The 17,874-nt window shown below is 44.6% G+C and overlaps 1 protein-coding gene across 1 annotated transcript in view; it reads right to left on the bottom strand.

The window, feature by feature from the left end:
• The window catches only part of kcnq4 (potassium voltage-gated channel, KQT-like subfamily, member 4), a 789,375-nt gene extending 772,999 nt beyond the window's left edge, over nucleotides 1-16,376 (bottom strand). The window contains exon 1 of the mRNA XM_043717965.2: nucleotides 15,540-16,376. Coding sequence (XP_043573900.1) covers nucleotides 15,540-15,895 — 356 coding nt within the window. The 5' untranslated portion in view covers nucleotides 15,896-16,376. The remainder of the gene's footprint in view (nucleotides 1-15,539) is intronic.
• Between the last annotated feature and the right edge of the window lie 1,498 nt (nucleotides 16,377-17,874).

Below are 17,874 nucleotides of genomic sequence, written 5' to 3'. Positions count from 1 at the left end.
AGCACAGTGGGTCAGTGGGCAGCACGGTGGGTCAGTGGGCAGCACAGTGGGTCAGTGGGCAGCACGGTGGGTCAGTGGGCGGTAGGGTGGGTCAGTGGGCAGCACGGTGGGTCAGTGGGCAGCACAGTGGGTCAGTGGGCGGCACGGTGGGTCAGTGGGCGGCACGGTGGGTCAGTGGGTGGCACGGTGGGTCAGTGGGCAGCACAGTGGGTCAGTGGGCGGCACAGTGGTTCAGTGGGCGGCACGTGGTTCAGTGGGCGGCACGGTGGATCTGTGGGCAGCACGGTGGTTTAGTGGGCAGCACAGTGGGTCAGAGGGTGGCACGGTGGGTCAGTGGGCAGCACGGTCGGTCAGTGGCGGCACGGTGGGTCAGTGGGCAGCACGGTGGGTCAGTGGGTGGCACGGTGGGTCAGTGGACAGCACGGTGGGTCAGTGGGCAGCACGGTGGGTCAGTGAGCGGTACGGTGGGTCAGTAGGCGGCTTGGTGGGTCAGTGGGCGGCACGGTGGGTCAGTGGGCAGCACGGTGGGTCAGTTGGCTGCACTGCTGCCTCACAACGTCAGGGTCCCGGGTTCGATTTCAGCCTCAGATGACTGTCTGTGTGCACATTCTCCCTGTGTCTGTGTGGGTTTCCTCTGTGTGCTCTGGTTTCCTCCCACAATCCAAACGATGTGCAGGTCACGGTGAATTGACTGTGCTGAATTGCCCATAGTGTTCAGGGATGTTTTGGTTAGGTGCATTAGTCAGGGGTAAATATAGAATAATAGGGTAGGGGAATGGGTCTGGGAGTGGGTTTTTCTTCAGAGGGTCAGTGTGAACTTGTTGGGCCGATGGGCCTGTTTCCACACTGAAGGGATTCTATGATCATAACACAGGCTAGAGTTCACGATTAATTTGTTGGCAATAAAAAACTTTAGAAAATCCTGACATGAAGAAAGGCTTGATCCAAATGCAAGTTTATCCCTTTGTTTCTAAAATAATAAGTAAAGGAGGGCACAGTAAAGTTTCCTTATGGTCAGAGCTGGACACCCCCCCACCACCCCAGTCCCTCACTAGCCACCAAACATCCAAACCCCAGATCCCTGCAACAGCCCGGGGATTATTTACACCCCCGAAAACAAACCATATTGGACTGCGAAACCTGTAGGAGTAATGTCTTCCATTATCAGCCTAACAGATATACAGCAAAACCAAGTAAGTTGCTATCAAATGAGGCACTGTGCAAAACAGCTGCTACTTTACACCAAAAAAACACATTAGAGAACCACTCGCCCATTACTACTCCACATTACTCTCTGTTACACAGCCCTACTGTGATTGTTTGGGTATTTGTGGAGCACAAACTCGTCTAGAAGTCTTTTGTTAATCCAACTAATCAGTGCAGCTTCTTGTAGTTCTTAAAACTGAAATTAAACTGTGTCTACACTGTCCCCATCAAACACTCCCAGTACAGAGATAGTACAGGATTAGATGCAGAGTAAAGCTCCCTTTATACCATCCTCATTGAAGATTCCCAGGAAAGGAACAGCACAGGGTGAAAGATAGAGTAAAAGTCCCTCTATACTTTTAGACTGAAAATAAATCCTCTCTTCTTAAAATGCAAGTAAAGCACTCTGTATACTGTCCCCATCAAACACTCCCAGGACAGGACAGCATGGGGTCAAATGCAAAGTAAAGATCCCTCTACTCTTTTAAGCTGAAAGTAATGCCTTCTCTGCAATGCTCCCCATCAAACATTCCCAGGACAGGTGCAGCATGTCGTTAAATACAGAGTAAAGCTCATTCTACACTATCGCCATTAAATGGTCCCTGTCAGGTACAACATGTGGTTAGGTACAGAGTAAAGTTTCCTCTATTCTTTTAAATTGAAAGTAAATATCTCTCCACACTGTCCCAGAACAGATATAGCACAGGGTTTAGATATAGTTAGATTATCAAGCAAATGTTGTCCAATTGCAGATTCACATCTAATATTGGGTGCTCTGTTGTGAGTTTCCAACAGCGAATCATTTGGGTTTGGTCAGTATCTTGTTTGTTGCAATCAACCTAAGGAGTGAGCTGTTTGATTCGATTTGCCAGGCTTTGGGATGTATGCTGAAAATGTGGTGCTGGAAAAGCGCAGCAGGTCAGGCAGCATCCAAGGAGCAGGAGAATCGACGTTTCGGGCATGAGCCCTTCTTCAGGAATCTGATCTCCAGCATCTGCAGTCCTCACTTTCTCCTTTGGGATGTATGGCCTATATACGTGGTGTCACACCACCCCTGCAACCTCATTTGTGTGATAAGCAGTATGTCTTTTTAGCTTGATTGGATCATCCTGTTCGTGGCAAACACAACGCATGTTGCTACTTGCATCGGAGCAAAGTGGAACAGCGAGCTTCCCCTGTTGCTCAACCCTTTGAGATATCTTGCCATTCCATGGTGACCTGAGTCAGAAGTCACATGAATCCAGGTTATAGTCCAACAGATTTATTTGAAATCACAAGCGTTCAGAGTGCTTCTCCTTCATCAGGTGACGATGAAGGAACAGCCCCCCAAAAGCTTGTGATTTCAAATAAACGTGTTGGACTGTAACTTGGTGTTATGTGACTTCTGATTTTTTTCCACCCCAGTCCAACAGCAGCAGCTGCACGTCATGGTCTGAGGTGGACTGTGTACTTTTCAAGATCCAGGGTGACCACCTTTCCATGCTACACTGTGAGAAATGAGGTTTATCCAGGATCCTGCAGGACAGCTTCGATGGGTCATCATTCAGCATCAAGTCTGTACGGTGAACAAATGGCTCTGACTCTATTTAAGAAGGCACGTTTATGGTAAAAGGAACACACAGATTTTTTTTTCAATAAATTTAAAAGGTTTCAAATGATGTCTGTCATTGCTTTTGAATGACAGAGCCATAGAACGGTCTCAGCTTTCAAGAAAGCTTTGAACCCTTTGCGTCCTTGCTGGTTTCTCTACAAAAGTAACTGATGAAGTGTCACTGCCCCCAACTTTACTTTCTAGACCTGCACATTTTACTTCTCCTTAGCTAATTATCCAATTCCTTTTGAAACCACAATTGAATCCGCTTGCTCCCAGACCCTCAGAGGGTGCGTTCCAGATCCCAGCCACTACCTGGGTGAAAACTCTTGCCCCCATGTTGGTGTTGCTTCTTTTGCCAATCACTCTAAATCTGTGCCTTCTGGTTCTTGTTCCCTCTGAAACTGGGAAAAGTTCCTCACTATCTACTCTGTGCGGACCTCTTATTCTTCTCTATGAAGAATAGCCTCTCCTATCTATCCAAAGTCTCTCATTCACTCTTGTAAACCTTTTCTGCACTCTCTCATAATAAATGTCCTTCATACAATAAATAGAAGCCAAAACAGGGTTTTAATAATGTTTAATGCAACTTCTTTGCTTTTGTCCTTCATGCCCTTATTTATAAAGTGAAGCCTCCCATATGGCCTGTTAACCACTTTCTCAATATGTCCTTTTAACATCACTGATTTATGTATGTATTTACCCAGTCACTCTGTTCCTATACACCCTTTAGAAATGTATCTTTTAGGTTATACAGTCTCTCCTAAGCCTTCCAACCAAAATAAATCACGTCACTCTCTTCTGCACTGAACTTATTCGGTCACTTATCTGTCCAAATCACCAACCTTGCTGTGTGAAGTCTATTAGCATTCTCCTCACAGGGTTCATAATCCTTTCAAATTCCTGTCATCTGCAGATTTTAAAATTATATCCAAGTTGAGGTCATCAATATATTAATTTGCCACAGGACACTCCACTGTATCCTTCCTTCAGTCTGAAAGATATGTAGTCCACTGAAGAGCATGTTTAACTGTAAAAGCTTCTGGAAGGATGATAAATTAGCATAGTTAGAGGAAACTCATTGCTGTGATCAACCTCTTCTAAGGGTGGGATCAGACATTTTTCAGCACAATCTTTGTCCATATAGCATCAAAGATCATAGAAACTTGATTTACACAGGAAGCAACTTTCATTTGAAATTCTTCGGTCTTTTCCGCTGATTTTGCTGATTTCAGATAAACTTGTAGCCCAGCTATATTTTAAATCTCTTATTAATAGATATCCCATAGTGTTGTTCAAGAGTAGTCTGTTGGATGTTAAACACTGGTACCAGGTAATTGTATAATCGTGCTCCACAAAACAGGTAAACTATTGGTAAATGAGTACATTTTCAAACAAACAGAATTTCACTGAATGAGGAGAATTCTTTGGACTGAAATTCAGAAGCTAGGATGAAATGTCTCACTGACTGTCTCTGTTTTTATGAGCTTTTTTTAAAGCAATTGGCTAGAGTCCATGCTGCTTCTTGTGTTAAGGCATTTTCTATTAGTGGGAGATTCTCCAGATCATCTGAAAGGTCTTCTCATTTTCCTTTCTTAAAACAAGCAATGGTTAAATAGATACAGAAGCTAATCAATTATATCAAGTGCGCCTGGAATGTACTTGCTTACATGTTAAACCTAGCGAGCAGCGTCATACTGGACAAAGGATAAATAAAAATACACACACACAGATTTCTAATACCGTAGCAGAGAGAGAGAGAGAGAGAGAGACAGAGAGAGACAGAGACAGAGAAAGAGAGAGAGATGGAGACACATACAGAGAGAGAGAGAGAGGCAGATCCCTGTTTCTGGTGTCATGAGGGACAGAGAGATAATGGAAGAAAACTAAGCAGCATGCGAGCAAACTATGGAAAGAAACAGTGAGAGCCAAAAAAGAGGGAAAGGAAAAAGAGAATGTAAGAGAATAAGAGAATGAGAAGTAACCAGGAGAAAGTCAGAAATTAAGAGAGAATCATGGATAAGCAAAAGAAACAATGAGAAATACTGGCGGAGGTGGGGGGGAGAAATACTAGAAGAGTGAGACAGAGAGAGTAAGAATTAAACCGAAAAAGATAGACTAAGAAAAAAGGAAGAGACAGAAAATCCCTTCAGCCACCTCCCAGTGTGGCTATTGAGGCTCTTTAACTTACAGCAACAATGAGTGTCTTTGATTCTCCGTTGTATCACTATCCATGCTGGGAGTATCAGTCTGTGCCTCTTTGCACATGAAGCTGAAGAAGTTCTGTTTGAATTGTCAGTTCACTAACTAGCACCACTTAACACAGGAACACAGGAAATAGGAACAGCTGTAGACCATTCAGTTCCTCAAACCTATGCCACCATTCAGCGCGATCACGGCTGATCTTCAGTCTCCATGGCCTTTTTTAATTTCTTTCCGTAACCCTCAGTATCTTTTTAATTTCTAGAAATCTATTGATTTCTGTCGTGAATGTACTCAAATGCTTAGTCTAGACAGCCCTCTGGAATATAGAATTCTAAAGATTTACTCTTAGAGAGGAAGTTTCTCCTCATCTCAGTCCAAAGTGACCTGCCCATAAGATGCGTTCTTTGGTTCTAGCCCCCATCCTTCATACATTTACCCTGTTGAGCTCTCTAAGAATGCTGTATTTTTCAATGAGATCACTTCATTCTTGCAAACTCTACGGAATGCAGGCCAGGTCTCCTTAATATCTCTTTCTGGGACAATCCCACCATCCTAAGGATCAGTATGGTGAACATTATTTGAGCTAAAACATTGAACCCTTCACTTTGTGTTTGAAGTGCGTAGTTCCATGAGATGAAGCCCTTCTGTAAGCAGCAGAAACCATTGACAGCACTGATCCATCTCAGTACATAATCGGTGAGAAGAAACCATGCATTCTTCAGAATGACAGTGATAGACCTTCCCCCACATTACTGAGTTTGTTTCTGTGATACCTGCCACTCCCCAATGTATGTGCACTGAGTTGTTTCCTAAGACTGGAGTTTTAATTGCATTATACAAAAATGATGACAGACTGCGAAATGTATTTACTTGTTGACAAGGAGAGATATTGAATATTCAATTATTAGCTCCTCAGCTATCATAACATCGACAGAACATACATGGATTTTCTGGATCTGCTTTGTTCAGGGGCTAATTTCAGTGTGTGGTAAGCACAAGGCAGTCTAATTCCCTCACTCTGACCCCACACTCCATCGGGTCAGATACAGTAAATGACACCCAAAATATCCTACATCTAGTTTGCACCAGTAATTACAACCATACAGTGCCCAGAAACATGGAATTGTCAGCATGAGCTGATATCGATTATTCCCCATCTCCTCCCTCACTCTGCTCTCCCATTTGCATTACCAGTATGCTTTTATCTTTTTTCTACATTCTTCTGTTTTTTCAAAACTCTGCTGCTCATGATCTCAGTCACATCTCCTCCTGTCTCCCCACTGCCACTTGGTCTGGTACAGCTACACTTTAAAACACTCAACCATTTTCACATCACTCCATGGCCTTGCCTCACTTTAGTTCATGAATTTGTAATCTCTTCTGGAACCACAACCCTCCAAGATATCTCATACTCATCTCATTCTGGCCTCATGAATATCCTAAAATTTCGATTCTTCCACTATTAGTGAGCATGCATTCAGTTACCAGAATCCAAAGTTCTGGAATTCCCTCTTCATCTCTCTACCTCATTTTCCTCCTTTAAGATGCTCCTTAAACCCACTTTTTCAACTCAGCCTTTGGTCTTTTGTATGAATATTACTTTATGCAGCTTGGTTGTCAAATATTGCTCCTAAAAAGCATCTCAGGATCATTTACTGCATTAAAGGCACTATATAAATACAGGTTGTTGTTCATCTCTCTGTTTCCCCAATTCATTCTGTGAAGCTTTTATTGCCTACAGATTTCCTGGTACCGATTCCTCAGGAAACTCCAGCCCATGGTTAGTGTTCTTTAATTATCCAAGACAGTGAACATGAGATGGCTATTTAACTACAGCAGGTCAGTGATTTCCACAAGACTTGCATTATTCAGCGTGAGTCACTGGACAGTGACCAGGAGCAGGGAACCTTGATGGAGTTTAAAGCCTCCCACTTCCATCAGCTCCATAGTTCGATGGTCTAATATTCACTTGCATTGCCCCTCCAAGGCTATGCACCAAGAGCTGAAAAATGGGATTAGTGCGGTCAGATCTTTGTTGATTGCCGTGGATATGATGGTCCTACTAGCCTCCTTATTTTCTGCAAATATCTAAAAGTGTGAGTTCCAGGCATCAGCATATCAACACCAACATCAATTCTGGCTCTCTCTGGTTCCTTGAACAATTGGCATTTTATTCATCTGTCTCACTGTGCTGTCTCACCCATAGCTGCCTGTGTCCGGGATTTTGCCTAAATTCTGTCTAACCAGTGTTTCACTATCTCAAGAGATCAGAATTAAGTAAGTGTTATAACATGCAGGTTTGTCCGGGAGGAGTGAGAGACAGTTCAACGTTCTTACAAAAGCAGAGAAGAAGAAGCAAGGAAAGTTCTTGTCTTCTGGAAGTTTTTGGATGTTGTTGTAACAAAACAAGGGAAGATCATGAAGCATTTATAAAAAAAAGTGATTTTGTTTTCTTTCTTTTGAATGAGTTTATTGTCATGTGTATTTTACAGTGAGAAAAACATAAAATACAGTGAAAGATGTTTTCACTTTCGCCACGATCCAATGCCATTTTGAATAGTTTTACAAATAAGAAAGCTAGAGCTTAAAGAGACTCCTTCAGCCCTGAGCCAACTCATCATCAACGATGCCCATCCTCCCTCCACAGTCTACGCCAGACCCAACCAACTCTGAAGTTGCCTCTCTTCAGATGCCAGCTTTTGTAACCGGGCAGATTCTCCTCCAATGCCACCTGCACCAGACCCACCAAAGTCAGAGTTGCATCTCTCACCGCTTGGCCCACCTCTTCGATGTCGCTGTGATGCCCTGCTGCCATTGTTCCATTTCGGCCAGTGCCAGACCCAATCAATGACCAAGCCGCCGATCCTCAGGCACTCAGGCTGCCTCGCGATCTCACCTCTGCTGACGTGCAGCCATCGATTCCGAGGCCAGGTCCCGTGCTCATCTGGAAAAGTAAATAGGGGCTAACTCGCTGCCATGAGGTCCACACTGGGCCCACAGAGGGAAGTAAAAAGAAAAAGGCAAAAACAAAAGTGGTTGGAGTATGTGAACGACAACTCAGAAGCCCTTCTGGATGACGGCTGGAGTTTGTCCTCTACTGAGGCATGGGTAATACATGCTGACCTAGCCACTGGTAACTATACACAACTCATAAATAATAATAAAAAACACCAAATATGTACAAGTATTGAAGACTGAACAGATTCATTGCTTGACTAAGTATAGTATTTGGAAATGTTATGTAGGAAGGTTGTGTAGATTACTCTAAGGGAGTTGAGGCATAGTGATAATGTCACTGGACCTGTAATCCAGGAAGCCAGGCTAATGGTCTGAAGACATAAGTTCAAATCCTACCATGGCAGCCGGTGGAATTTTAATAAATCTGGCACATAAATATAAAGCTGGTCTCAAGTTGGTACCAAACAACCACCATTGATTAGCATCAAAACCCCATTCATTCACTAATTTCCTAAGAACACCTGGTCGGGGTGATATGTAGACCCAGAGTCATAGCAATGGGCTGAATGGCCAAGCGAACCACTCAGTTCAAGGGCAAGAAATGGTCAAAATCCCATGGAAGAACAAAACAAACTGAAGAAATCTCCAGGAGTACATCCAAGCATATGGAGAAGTTTAGTTTTGCACCTACATGGTGCAGATAGGTATCACCAGCACCCAATCTCACCTGACTCCTCAGTGATCGTTCACCCTACAGCAGGTACTGTCACTGCTATGCTTTCAATCTGTGTAGTACTTGTGCCCCTAAACACAGGGGAGCTTTAGTATGATGAATACTTACCAAGCTACCAGAGTCTATTTTGGACTGGAGCCAGCTCCTGACTGATAACTGACTGTTTGCCAAAAATAACCAGAAATGCTGAACGTATGTTTCTGCATTTTCTCCCCTGTAGATTTCCTCTCCATTCCTGAGCTTTGCAAGAATTAGCAAGCCTCCACTGATTTCAACTTCAGAGGCACTGCAGCCTCCTTTTCCAATTTAGCATTAATTTCACATTCCTGCAGACCCTAACATCCACAGCAGCTCTGGAATAGAAAGGAATTAGTAGCAATATCTCCACTGGGACAGACCACCATCGGTGCTGCCCTGAAAGAGAAACACAGGAATGGGTCATCCAAAATGCTGCTGATTTTCAGCTCAAGGCCAAAGCTTTTAAATGCTTTAGTAGACACAAAACATAGCCCACTCCATAATACCCATAGTAGAAGTGCACATAGAAATACAAAAATTCACTCAGCTGCACATTCACAGACTCAGACACTCACAAACTCTCTCATGTACCAGAAACCTCTGCACACATACCCCGGAGTATATTCGCACATACAAGGAGGGTCTGTGTGGACTTGTTCGGCCGAAGGGCCTGTTTCCACACTGTAGGGGATCTAATCTAATCAATCACATATAAACAGACAATGCACACACACACGCTCATATGCTCACAGACACTCAACTACTCAAATGCTCACACGCACACTCATGCTTGCATGCATACACTTAACATACATGCTTGTGCACACACACTCTCACATAGAGTGCAAGCAATATAAACTCTCACACACACATAGTTTAAGCATACACGCTCATATGCACCCAGACCATGCACGAACACATACAGAGCTCAGACTCACGTTGACCACAACAGTTAGAGAGCACACACTCAAATACGAAGCACACATTCATACAATTGCTTTTAATTGACTCTGGAACAATGTGATCTCACATGACTGAGTAAGTCACAAGCATCCACTATAACTCTGAATTTTCAGTGTACAATTCAAGAGCAATCAGCTCTGAAGAAAACGTTTAGTTAATTTCAAGTTGTTCCACATTAAAGTTATGATTGCAATTTCCTCCAATTATTGAACTTGGATGTTGCTGATCTTTGTTCAGTGTCCTAATCTTTGATACAAAAATGAATCAGGTAGGCAGAAGAATCTTGAGGAAGGTGAAAAGTGAATTGATGTAATAAATCTGCCCTTTGAAAATCCACCTTCCCCCCACAAACTCTCTCCAAAACACATCTTATTCCCTGAAACCACTTGATATTGCTATTTCCTGCCTTCTTGTCAATTAACCCTTTGTATGAATGTGGTTTTCACACTCCCTTCTTCCTCCTTGGGACTAATTTGACCTGTTCCCTTCAGAATGTGAAAAAACCAATGTTACTGTTCAGTTAAATATTTTAAACAAGAACAACATAATCACTGCTTCCTCATCAAATAAAATCCCGAAATTGGCAAATCCTGTGTTTGGAGGTCAAATCAAAGACAAGAAATATGGGGCTTTTGTCAAATCAGTAGCAACAACGAGCAGTTATGACTGAAAGACAGAGCTCCGATTATTTGTTCATTTTTTGATCAGATCACAATCTCTAAGGCAGTCCTTCAGCATCAAGGATAATTTCTTTTGTTCTGGTGTCATGGGTGCTGTGGTAGCTAAACAATGCATGACTGAAACCTCGTACTCTACCCAAGGGGAGACAGGTGGTATTTGCTGAAGTGGGTGGGTCCTGAAGAAGCATCTGAAACATTGGGTTCTCTAACTCCTGACGCTGCCTGGCTTGCTGTGTTCTTCCAGCCCTCTGCTCGTCTACCTTGGATTCCAGCATCTACAGTTTTATTGTCTCTAACAAAGTGAGTTGATGAGCTGCTTGCGTTTTCGCGTGCTCCTGCCAACAGTTTGCACTCGACTTTCACCTGAGATCTGGTAAGAAAAAGCAACAGCGACAGAGGAACTGGGAGAATGGAATGGAGTCTTTACAAGAAGCAGGGTGTGAGAATGCATAGTCCAGGGAGCTGTAGGAGTCGGTGGGTTTATAGTGGCTATGTTTTTAGTTCCTCTGTCTCTGTCGCATATGTTTTGATGAGGCCAACTTTGACAAGGGAGCCTCCTAGATGTTCACCTTCTTCCTCAACTGAGGATTTCCCAACACTGTTGTCAACAGGGCCATCAACCAAGCATGACCCATCTCCTGCGCCTCTGCCCTCACCCCCTCTCTTCTCTCCCGCATCAGCGATAGGGTTTCCTTTGTCCTTACTGACCATCCCAACAGCATCCAGAAGATCACCGGTCGTCATTTCTACCTCCTCCAGCAAGGTGCTACCACCAGACACATATCCCCCTCTCCTCCCTTGTCTGTTTACCACAGGGACTTTTCCCTCCGAGACACCTTGGTCTACTCTTCCCTCACTCCCAAAATTCCCCCACAGCCCTCTGGCACATTCCCTGCCACCCACCAAAGGAGTAACACCTGCCCATTTACCTCCTCCTTCCTCAGTGTCCAAGGGCCCAAACACACCTTCCAGGTGAAGCAACACTTTATCTTCACTCCTCACAATCTAATCTTCTGCATTCACTGCTCACAATGTGGTTTCCTCTGCATTAGGGAAGTGAAGCGTAGACTGGGTGACCACTTCACAAAACATCTACGTTCTGCCCACAAAAAAGACCCTGAGCTTCCTGTTGCCTGCCATTGTAACACACCATCCTGTTCCCTGGCCAATATCTCTGTCTCGGGCTTACTGCAGTGCTCCACTGAAGCTCAGTGCAAGCTGGAAGAACAACACTTCATTTTCTACATGGGGACCCTGCAGCCTTCAGGGCTCAATATCGAGTTCAATAATTTTAAGGCCGGAACTCCCCCATGTTCTCACCCCCTAACCCCACAAACCAGGCCTTGTTACCATTACACACGACCTACTGGTAGCCACTAACAGTCTGCATTAACAGCTATTCACCCTCCCAGCCAAATCGTTATCTACTCTTTTGTCTGTCCAGCTGTCCTTCTCCTTTCTTGGGCTCTATCCTCATCCCATCCCCCACCCTATCTTCTACATATAAACCAACATTTTCCTAACAGTTCTGAGGAAGAGTCACCAGACCTGAAGTGTTAACTCTGATTTCTCTGCACAGATGCTGCCAGACCTGCTGAGCTTTTTCAGCAACTTCTGTTTTGTTTCTGGTTTACAGCATCACTGGTTCTTTTCGATTTTTATCAGTGAACAGGTTATCGCTAAAGTATGTGCTGCTGGAGAGCACTGTTGTTACCATCCATCAACATTTATGACGATTGAGATTAGAGTGAAGGGGAGGTAATTGGCAGGCTTGGTTTCATCTTACTCTTTGTGTACAGAGCATCCCTGAGCAATTGTCTGGTTCATTTCAGTGTTGTAGCTGTACTGAAACATGTTGGCTAGGGGAGCAGTAAGTTCTTGAGTATTATTGCTGGAATGCTGTCAGGGCCATTAGACTTTGCAGTATGTACTATCTACAAGATGCACTGCGGAAATACATCAAAGATCCTCAGACAGCACCTTCCAAACCCATGACCACTTCCATCTAGAAAGATAAGGGCAGCAGATATTTGGGAACACCACCACCTTCAGGTTGCCCTCCAAGCCACTCACCATCCTGACTTGGAAATACATCGCTGTTCCTTTACTGTCACTGGGTCAAATTCCTGGAATTCGCTCCCTAATGGCATTGTGGGTCAACCCACAGCAGACATACTGCAGCGATTCAAGAAGGCAGCTCACCCCCACCTTCTCAAGGGGGGCAACTAGGGACGGGAGTAAATGTTGGCCACATCCCACGAATGAATAAATGAAAAAAAATCCAGTGTGTCTCCAATTGTTTCTTGATATCATGTGAAGTAAATCAAATTGGCTGTAGACTAGTATCTGGAATCCCTTTGAGCTGCTTAGGTGATCCATAACTTTTTTTCACCCACCCAAAAAAAAGAATTTTCAGTACTCAGATCTGAAGAACCATTAGTGAGTAATAAAGCTAATGAATAATTCAGGAGAAAGTCTTTACTCTGAGAGTGGTAAGAATGTGAAATTCAATACTGCAGGGCAGTAACTGAGGTGAACAACAGATGCAGTTAAAGGAAAAACTCGATAAACACAAGAAGGAAAATGGAAAAGAAAAAAAATCTAGAGGAGGCATGAAGAGCGCAATGACAGAAGTTCCATGTGGAGTACAGACAAAAGCACAGGGCGAGTTAAGCTGAATATTATATATTCTAACAATTTGATTTGTAAAAACGTTTCTTCTGTTTTAACCAACCTCTACCTGAAAGTTCATTACTGCAATTTCCCATGTCCCCTAAAAGTGCAACCTTCAGGCAGTTCCCTCTGAAGCAGCCTCACATTCACTAACAGGTTTGGTTAAACTGCACCAAACCAGTTCATGTCAGACACTCACAGCCAGAAAACATTGACGATCCAAATAGTTTGAGCTTGACATGGGAAAGGAACCCACTGAACCATTTCCGCACAATTCTAGATTTTAAAATGTTCACATTTCCTCACAAAAGGAAAGGGTTAATGGGGAAATGGAAGGCAGAAGGAAATCATAATGATTACCTTCAGGTCGATAATGCCGAACAATAGGCACAGCTTATCAGTTAAGGGTTTTCATCGCTGGTTTAAAATACAGCCCAATCTACCTGGTAAGATTATGAGCAGTCACTGTCATCAGTAATTCATCACAGGCAAACACAGACATGGGTGAACACGGACATGGGTGAACACGGACACGGGTGAATGTGGGCATAGGCAAACACGGACATGGGCAAACACGGGCATGGGTGAATGTGGGCATATGCAAACACGGACAAGGACAAACACGGACATGGGTAACCACGGACATAGGTGAATGTGGGCATAGGCAAACATGGACATGGGCAAACACTGACATGGGTAAACACGGACATGGGTGAACACGGACATAGGTAAACACCAACATGGGTAAAAATGGACACGGGTAAACAGGGACATGGGTAAACACGGACATGGGTGAATGTGGGCATAGGCAAATATGGACATGGGCAAACACGGACATGGGTAAACACGGACATGGGCAAACATGGACATGGGTAAACACGGACATGGGTGAATGTGGGCATAGGCAAATATGGACATGGGCAAACACGGACATGGGTAAACACGGACACGGACAAACATGGACATGGACAAACATGGACACGGGTAAATGTAGGCACAGGTGAACACAGGAGAAAGTAAGGACTGCAGATGCTGGGCATAAGTCGACAAGTGTAACGCTGGAAAAGCACAGCAGGTCAGGCTACATCTAAGGAGCAGGAGAGTTGACACTATGGGCATGAAGAAGGGCTTATGTCCGAAATGTCGATTCCCCTGCTCCCCGGATGCTGCCTGACCTGCTGTGCTTTTCCAGCACCACACTTTTCGACAGGTGAACACAGACAAGAGCAAACATTGGACAAGGATGAATTTGGGAACCAGTTACCATAGGCACAGCAAGAAGATTGATTCAAAAAATGTAAAGATTCCTAGCTCATAACCAGCAGTCAGTCAGTTGGACATACTCTCCATTCAGTCACATTGCTGCTGAGCTTCCCACTCATAATGTGCCCAAGGAGATAAGACTGGTGTTCCAAGCGTGTGCTGGCATTTACAAACTGTTAGGAACTTTCCTTCAGTCTCTACATCTCACACCTTGAACAAATATTTCCCTTTTCCATTTCTTTAAATTTTCAGGGTAAAATATTGAAGCCCTCTTTTTAGCCCAGTTTTTACTAAGCCGAGAGTAACCCCACACTGACTATGCAGTCTAACTGAGTGATCTTGTTCTCACAACAACTGAACATAAATGAAACATAAATGAAACCTAAATCCGCGGTCCCGAACTGCTCAAACACAGCTGGGCATGAGTTGTGCTATTTATTTCTGAGCAAGGGTACAATACAGGAGCTGATAGATTTAAATCTCACACAGAGGTTCACTGTTTCCCACATACCTTGAAGACAGGTTTACTTTATGTACGAACATTTCTGTAAAACACACAAATCACTGATTTCACATATAGGGTTACTTCTTAAGTCAACCACTGGGTCTAAAGCTCTTGTCAAAGGGGAGTTTTCAGGAGACTGGCAAGTTCGGGACGAAGTTTCTTTTGTAGTCGGTCCAATGGGGACCCAACGGGGCTGGGTCAAGAACAGAAATGAGTCAGGTTTCAATGGAAGGGTAAAGGTCGGGCTGTTAGTCTCCAGGTGGACACGGCTACACCGCGCTGGGAAGATCCTTTTTCGAAGTTAATTCGGAAACAGTGTAATTGTGTGCAATTAGAATAAATACGTGCACATAGATTCGTTAAACGTGACACTACAGACTTCGGCGCTTCTACTGACAGCTCAAGGACTCAACTTCCAAACGCGCACAGAGACTGAAACCAAAACATCCTCATCTTTCCAGGATTTAGGAGCAGGTTTTAAAACTCTAGCACATATTGCAATAGACATTTATTTATAAGACGCCACCATCATAAATATACGTTAAAATACCGGGCACTTTCTGAACATTGCAAACGTTGTTATTTAAATATTCCTGCAGTGACAGGGGAGCTAGCAAGTTTGGAAAGATTGGAGTGTACAGAGAGAGAGAGAGACCGAGTGTTGTGGACGGACTGTGTGTGCCAAGCGGCACTGGCCCAGGGCACGGTGGGGTTTAGGGGGAGTTGGAGCGGAGTGTTACTCACATGAAAGCATGGTAAATGAACGCCCATCCCCGCGGTCTCTCCAACACGTTGTACAGACAGTTCTGCAGCTTTCTGTAATGGGCATTCCTCTTGTTGCGGTGTTTGAGGGGCAGCGGTCTGCCCAGCAGCCCGACCCGGGCACTCTGCACACTGTCCCCGGGCAATCCGGCCAGCACCAACCTCTCTCCATCTCCGGGCTGAGGTGCCAGCCTCAGGCGGCTGCCCTGGTGCCTCTCCCCGGGGCTCGCAGCCACTCCGTCCCGACTTGAGGAGCTGCTCTCCACCGCCGTCAGCCCCACGAACTCCACTCGCTTCTCATCGCTCATGCCGCCGGCATCTGCCTGGTTCCGGGGCATGGAGAGCGCGGACTCGGCTTGACCATGCGCCAGGAGCTCGCTGACCCTGCTCCCAGGTACCGCTCCCAGCAGCCTGTAACTGGGGGGTACGCGAACCACGAGCGAGTGATGGGCAGCAATCCCAGATTCCAGAGGTTTCACATCCCAGAGAGATCTTCCTCAAGGATGGAGTTGTCTCTTCACTCGCACTGCCTTATTCAGCTACAATCACCAGCATTGGCTCTCACACAAACACCAGGCTCTCTCTCGCTGTCTCTCTCTGGGCTTTTCACTCAAAAGAAATCGGAACTTCGACATCACTGAAACTTCACACACTGCTCCTCCTGACACTCCACCTGCCATCCATCAAACTGACATCCCCACTCTCTAAAGACTTGACTCCCCTTCCCCTCCTCTCCCACATCATCCTCCCCGCTTTTGGAGCTTTCCTCAGCCTCCAGGCTCCTCCCTCATCAGCACATTGCACAGAAAGCTGAGAGAGAGCGGGTCCTGCACTTAGAGAGCTCCCGCCGCTGGTTCTGTCCCTGGGAGGGCAGCGTCTCAGCATGAACTCTCTCCCTCTCTCCCTCTCCCTCTCTCTCTCTCCCTCTCCCTCTCCTGCAGGAGCAGCATCACTTCAGGTATTTACACAAATCAGCATCAGAACTATGGAGGAAATAAAGATTCGTTTCTCCATTAAGTTCCATGTTCATAATTAAACAGTTTTAGGCATGAAGCTCACGGCCTCTCGACTTACAAAACTCTTCCAAAGAACATGATACAAGTTTGTAAAAATCCGGAACCATGTTTACAGAAGTTGACTGTTCGCCTACAATTACCAGAGAGCTGCAGGTCAATGTAAATCCGTATAAGCCTCCAAATGTATTTCATGTACTTGAATACTTTTTGCAGGGAAAGTTTTGGTTAGACTGCAGGCTGTGTTTATTTTGGGAGGGCTGGTGGATTTTTACCGACATGACGCTGATAGATTCCAGTGTTGAATACTCGAAGTACTCGCTGACTATCTGCATGCTTGCAGCATTATCACTGGAGCTGAGTCAGACCCATGAGTTACTCTCAGTCAATGTCACTTTCTGTCTGCACTGCCCCAGCCAGGGCAGTATCACCCGGGCCAGCCCTGAAATAGCACCATCTACAGGACCGTTTCCTGCCTGCACGCACAATAGGGACTTGTGATGTTAGTTTATGCCAACTCAGAACTGGATTCATTGGTTAGAGGTCATTTTAGATTGTGAAGACATTCTCAGCCCATTAGTTGAAAGTATTCACTACAAATCAACTGATTTCAATCTGTAACTCACTTCCGGCTATCTGTTATTCTGAAGATAAAATCCTAAACCCCATGATTAGATTCCAGGTTGTAACTCCCTCCCTGGTCTGTGTTATTCTAGATATAGATATAAAAAAAACTCTTAACCCCTCGATTAGGTTCCAATATGTAACTTACTCCCAGGCATTATCTGTACATAACTACCGCCCGCCCTCCAACCCCTCTATTAGATTCCAGTCTGTAATTCACTTGTGGAATCTGACATTCTATGTACAAACAATCCTGAATCCCTCGATTAGATTCCAGGCTGTATCTCACTCCTTGGTACCTGTTATTCTATATAAGCCACCCTGAAGCCTTGCTTTGATTCCAACCTACAACTAACTCTTGTTTTATATATATATATATATATATATATCCAGAACCGAATAGTTTCTTTTCACCATCAAATCAGTCATATTACCTTCTTCCTTGATCCTCCACCCCTGAATCACCCCTGTTTTCGAGTTTACCAATGAACATTCAAAATGCATCTATACCAAACGTGAGGGAGAGGGAGGGAGAGGGAGGGAGGGAGAGGGAGGGAGAGGAATAACTCAAAATAAAATTGGGGGTAAAGTAAGGCAGTGCACCTCCTGCTGTGCCCATTTTTCTCTAAAGACATCAGGGCATTGGTGGACACCATTGAAGTGCTCCCACTTCAATGATA

Source organism: Chiloscyllium plagiosum, unplaced genomic scaffold (genome assembly GCF_037043375.1).
Source record: "Chiloscyllium plagiosum isolate Xiang-an unplaced genomic scaffold, Cpla_swu_hap1 HiC_scaffold_30, whole genome shotgun sequence".
NCBI lineage: Eukaryota > Metazoa > Chordata > Chondrichthyes > Orectolobiformes > Hemiscylliidae > Chiloscyllium > Chiloscyllium plagiosum.
The sequence above is the reverse complement of the archived record's forward strand: the minus strand, read 5'-3'. Positions and strand labels throughout refer to the sequence as shown.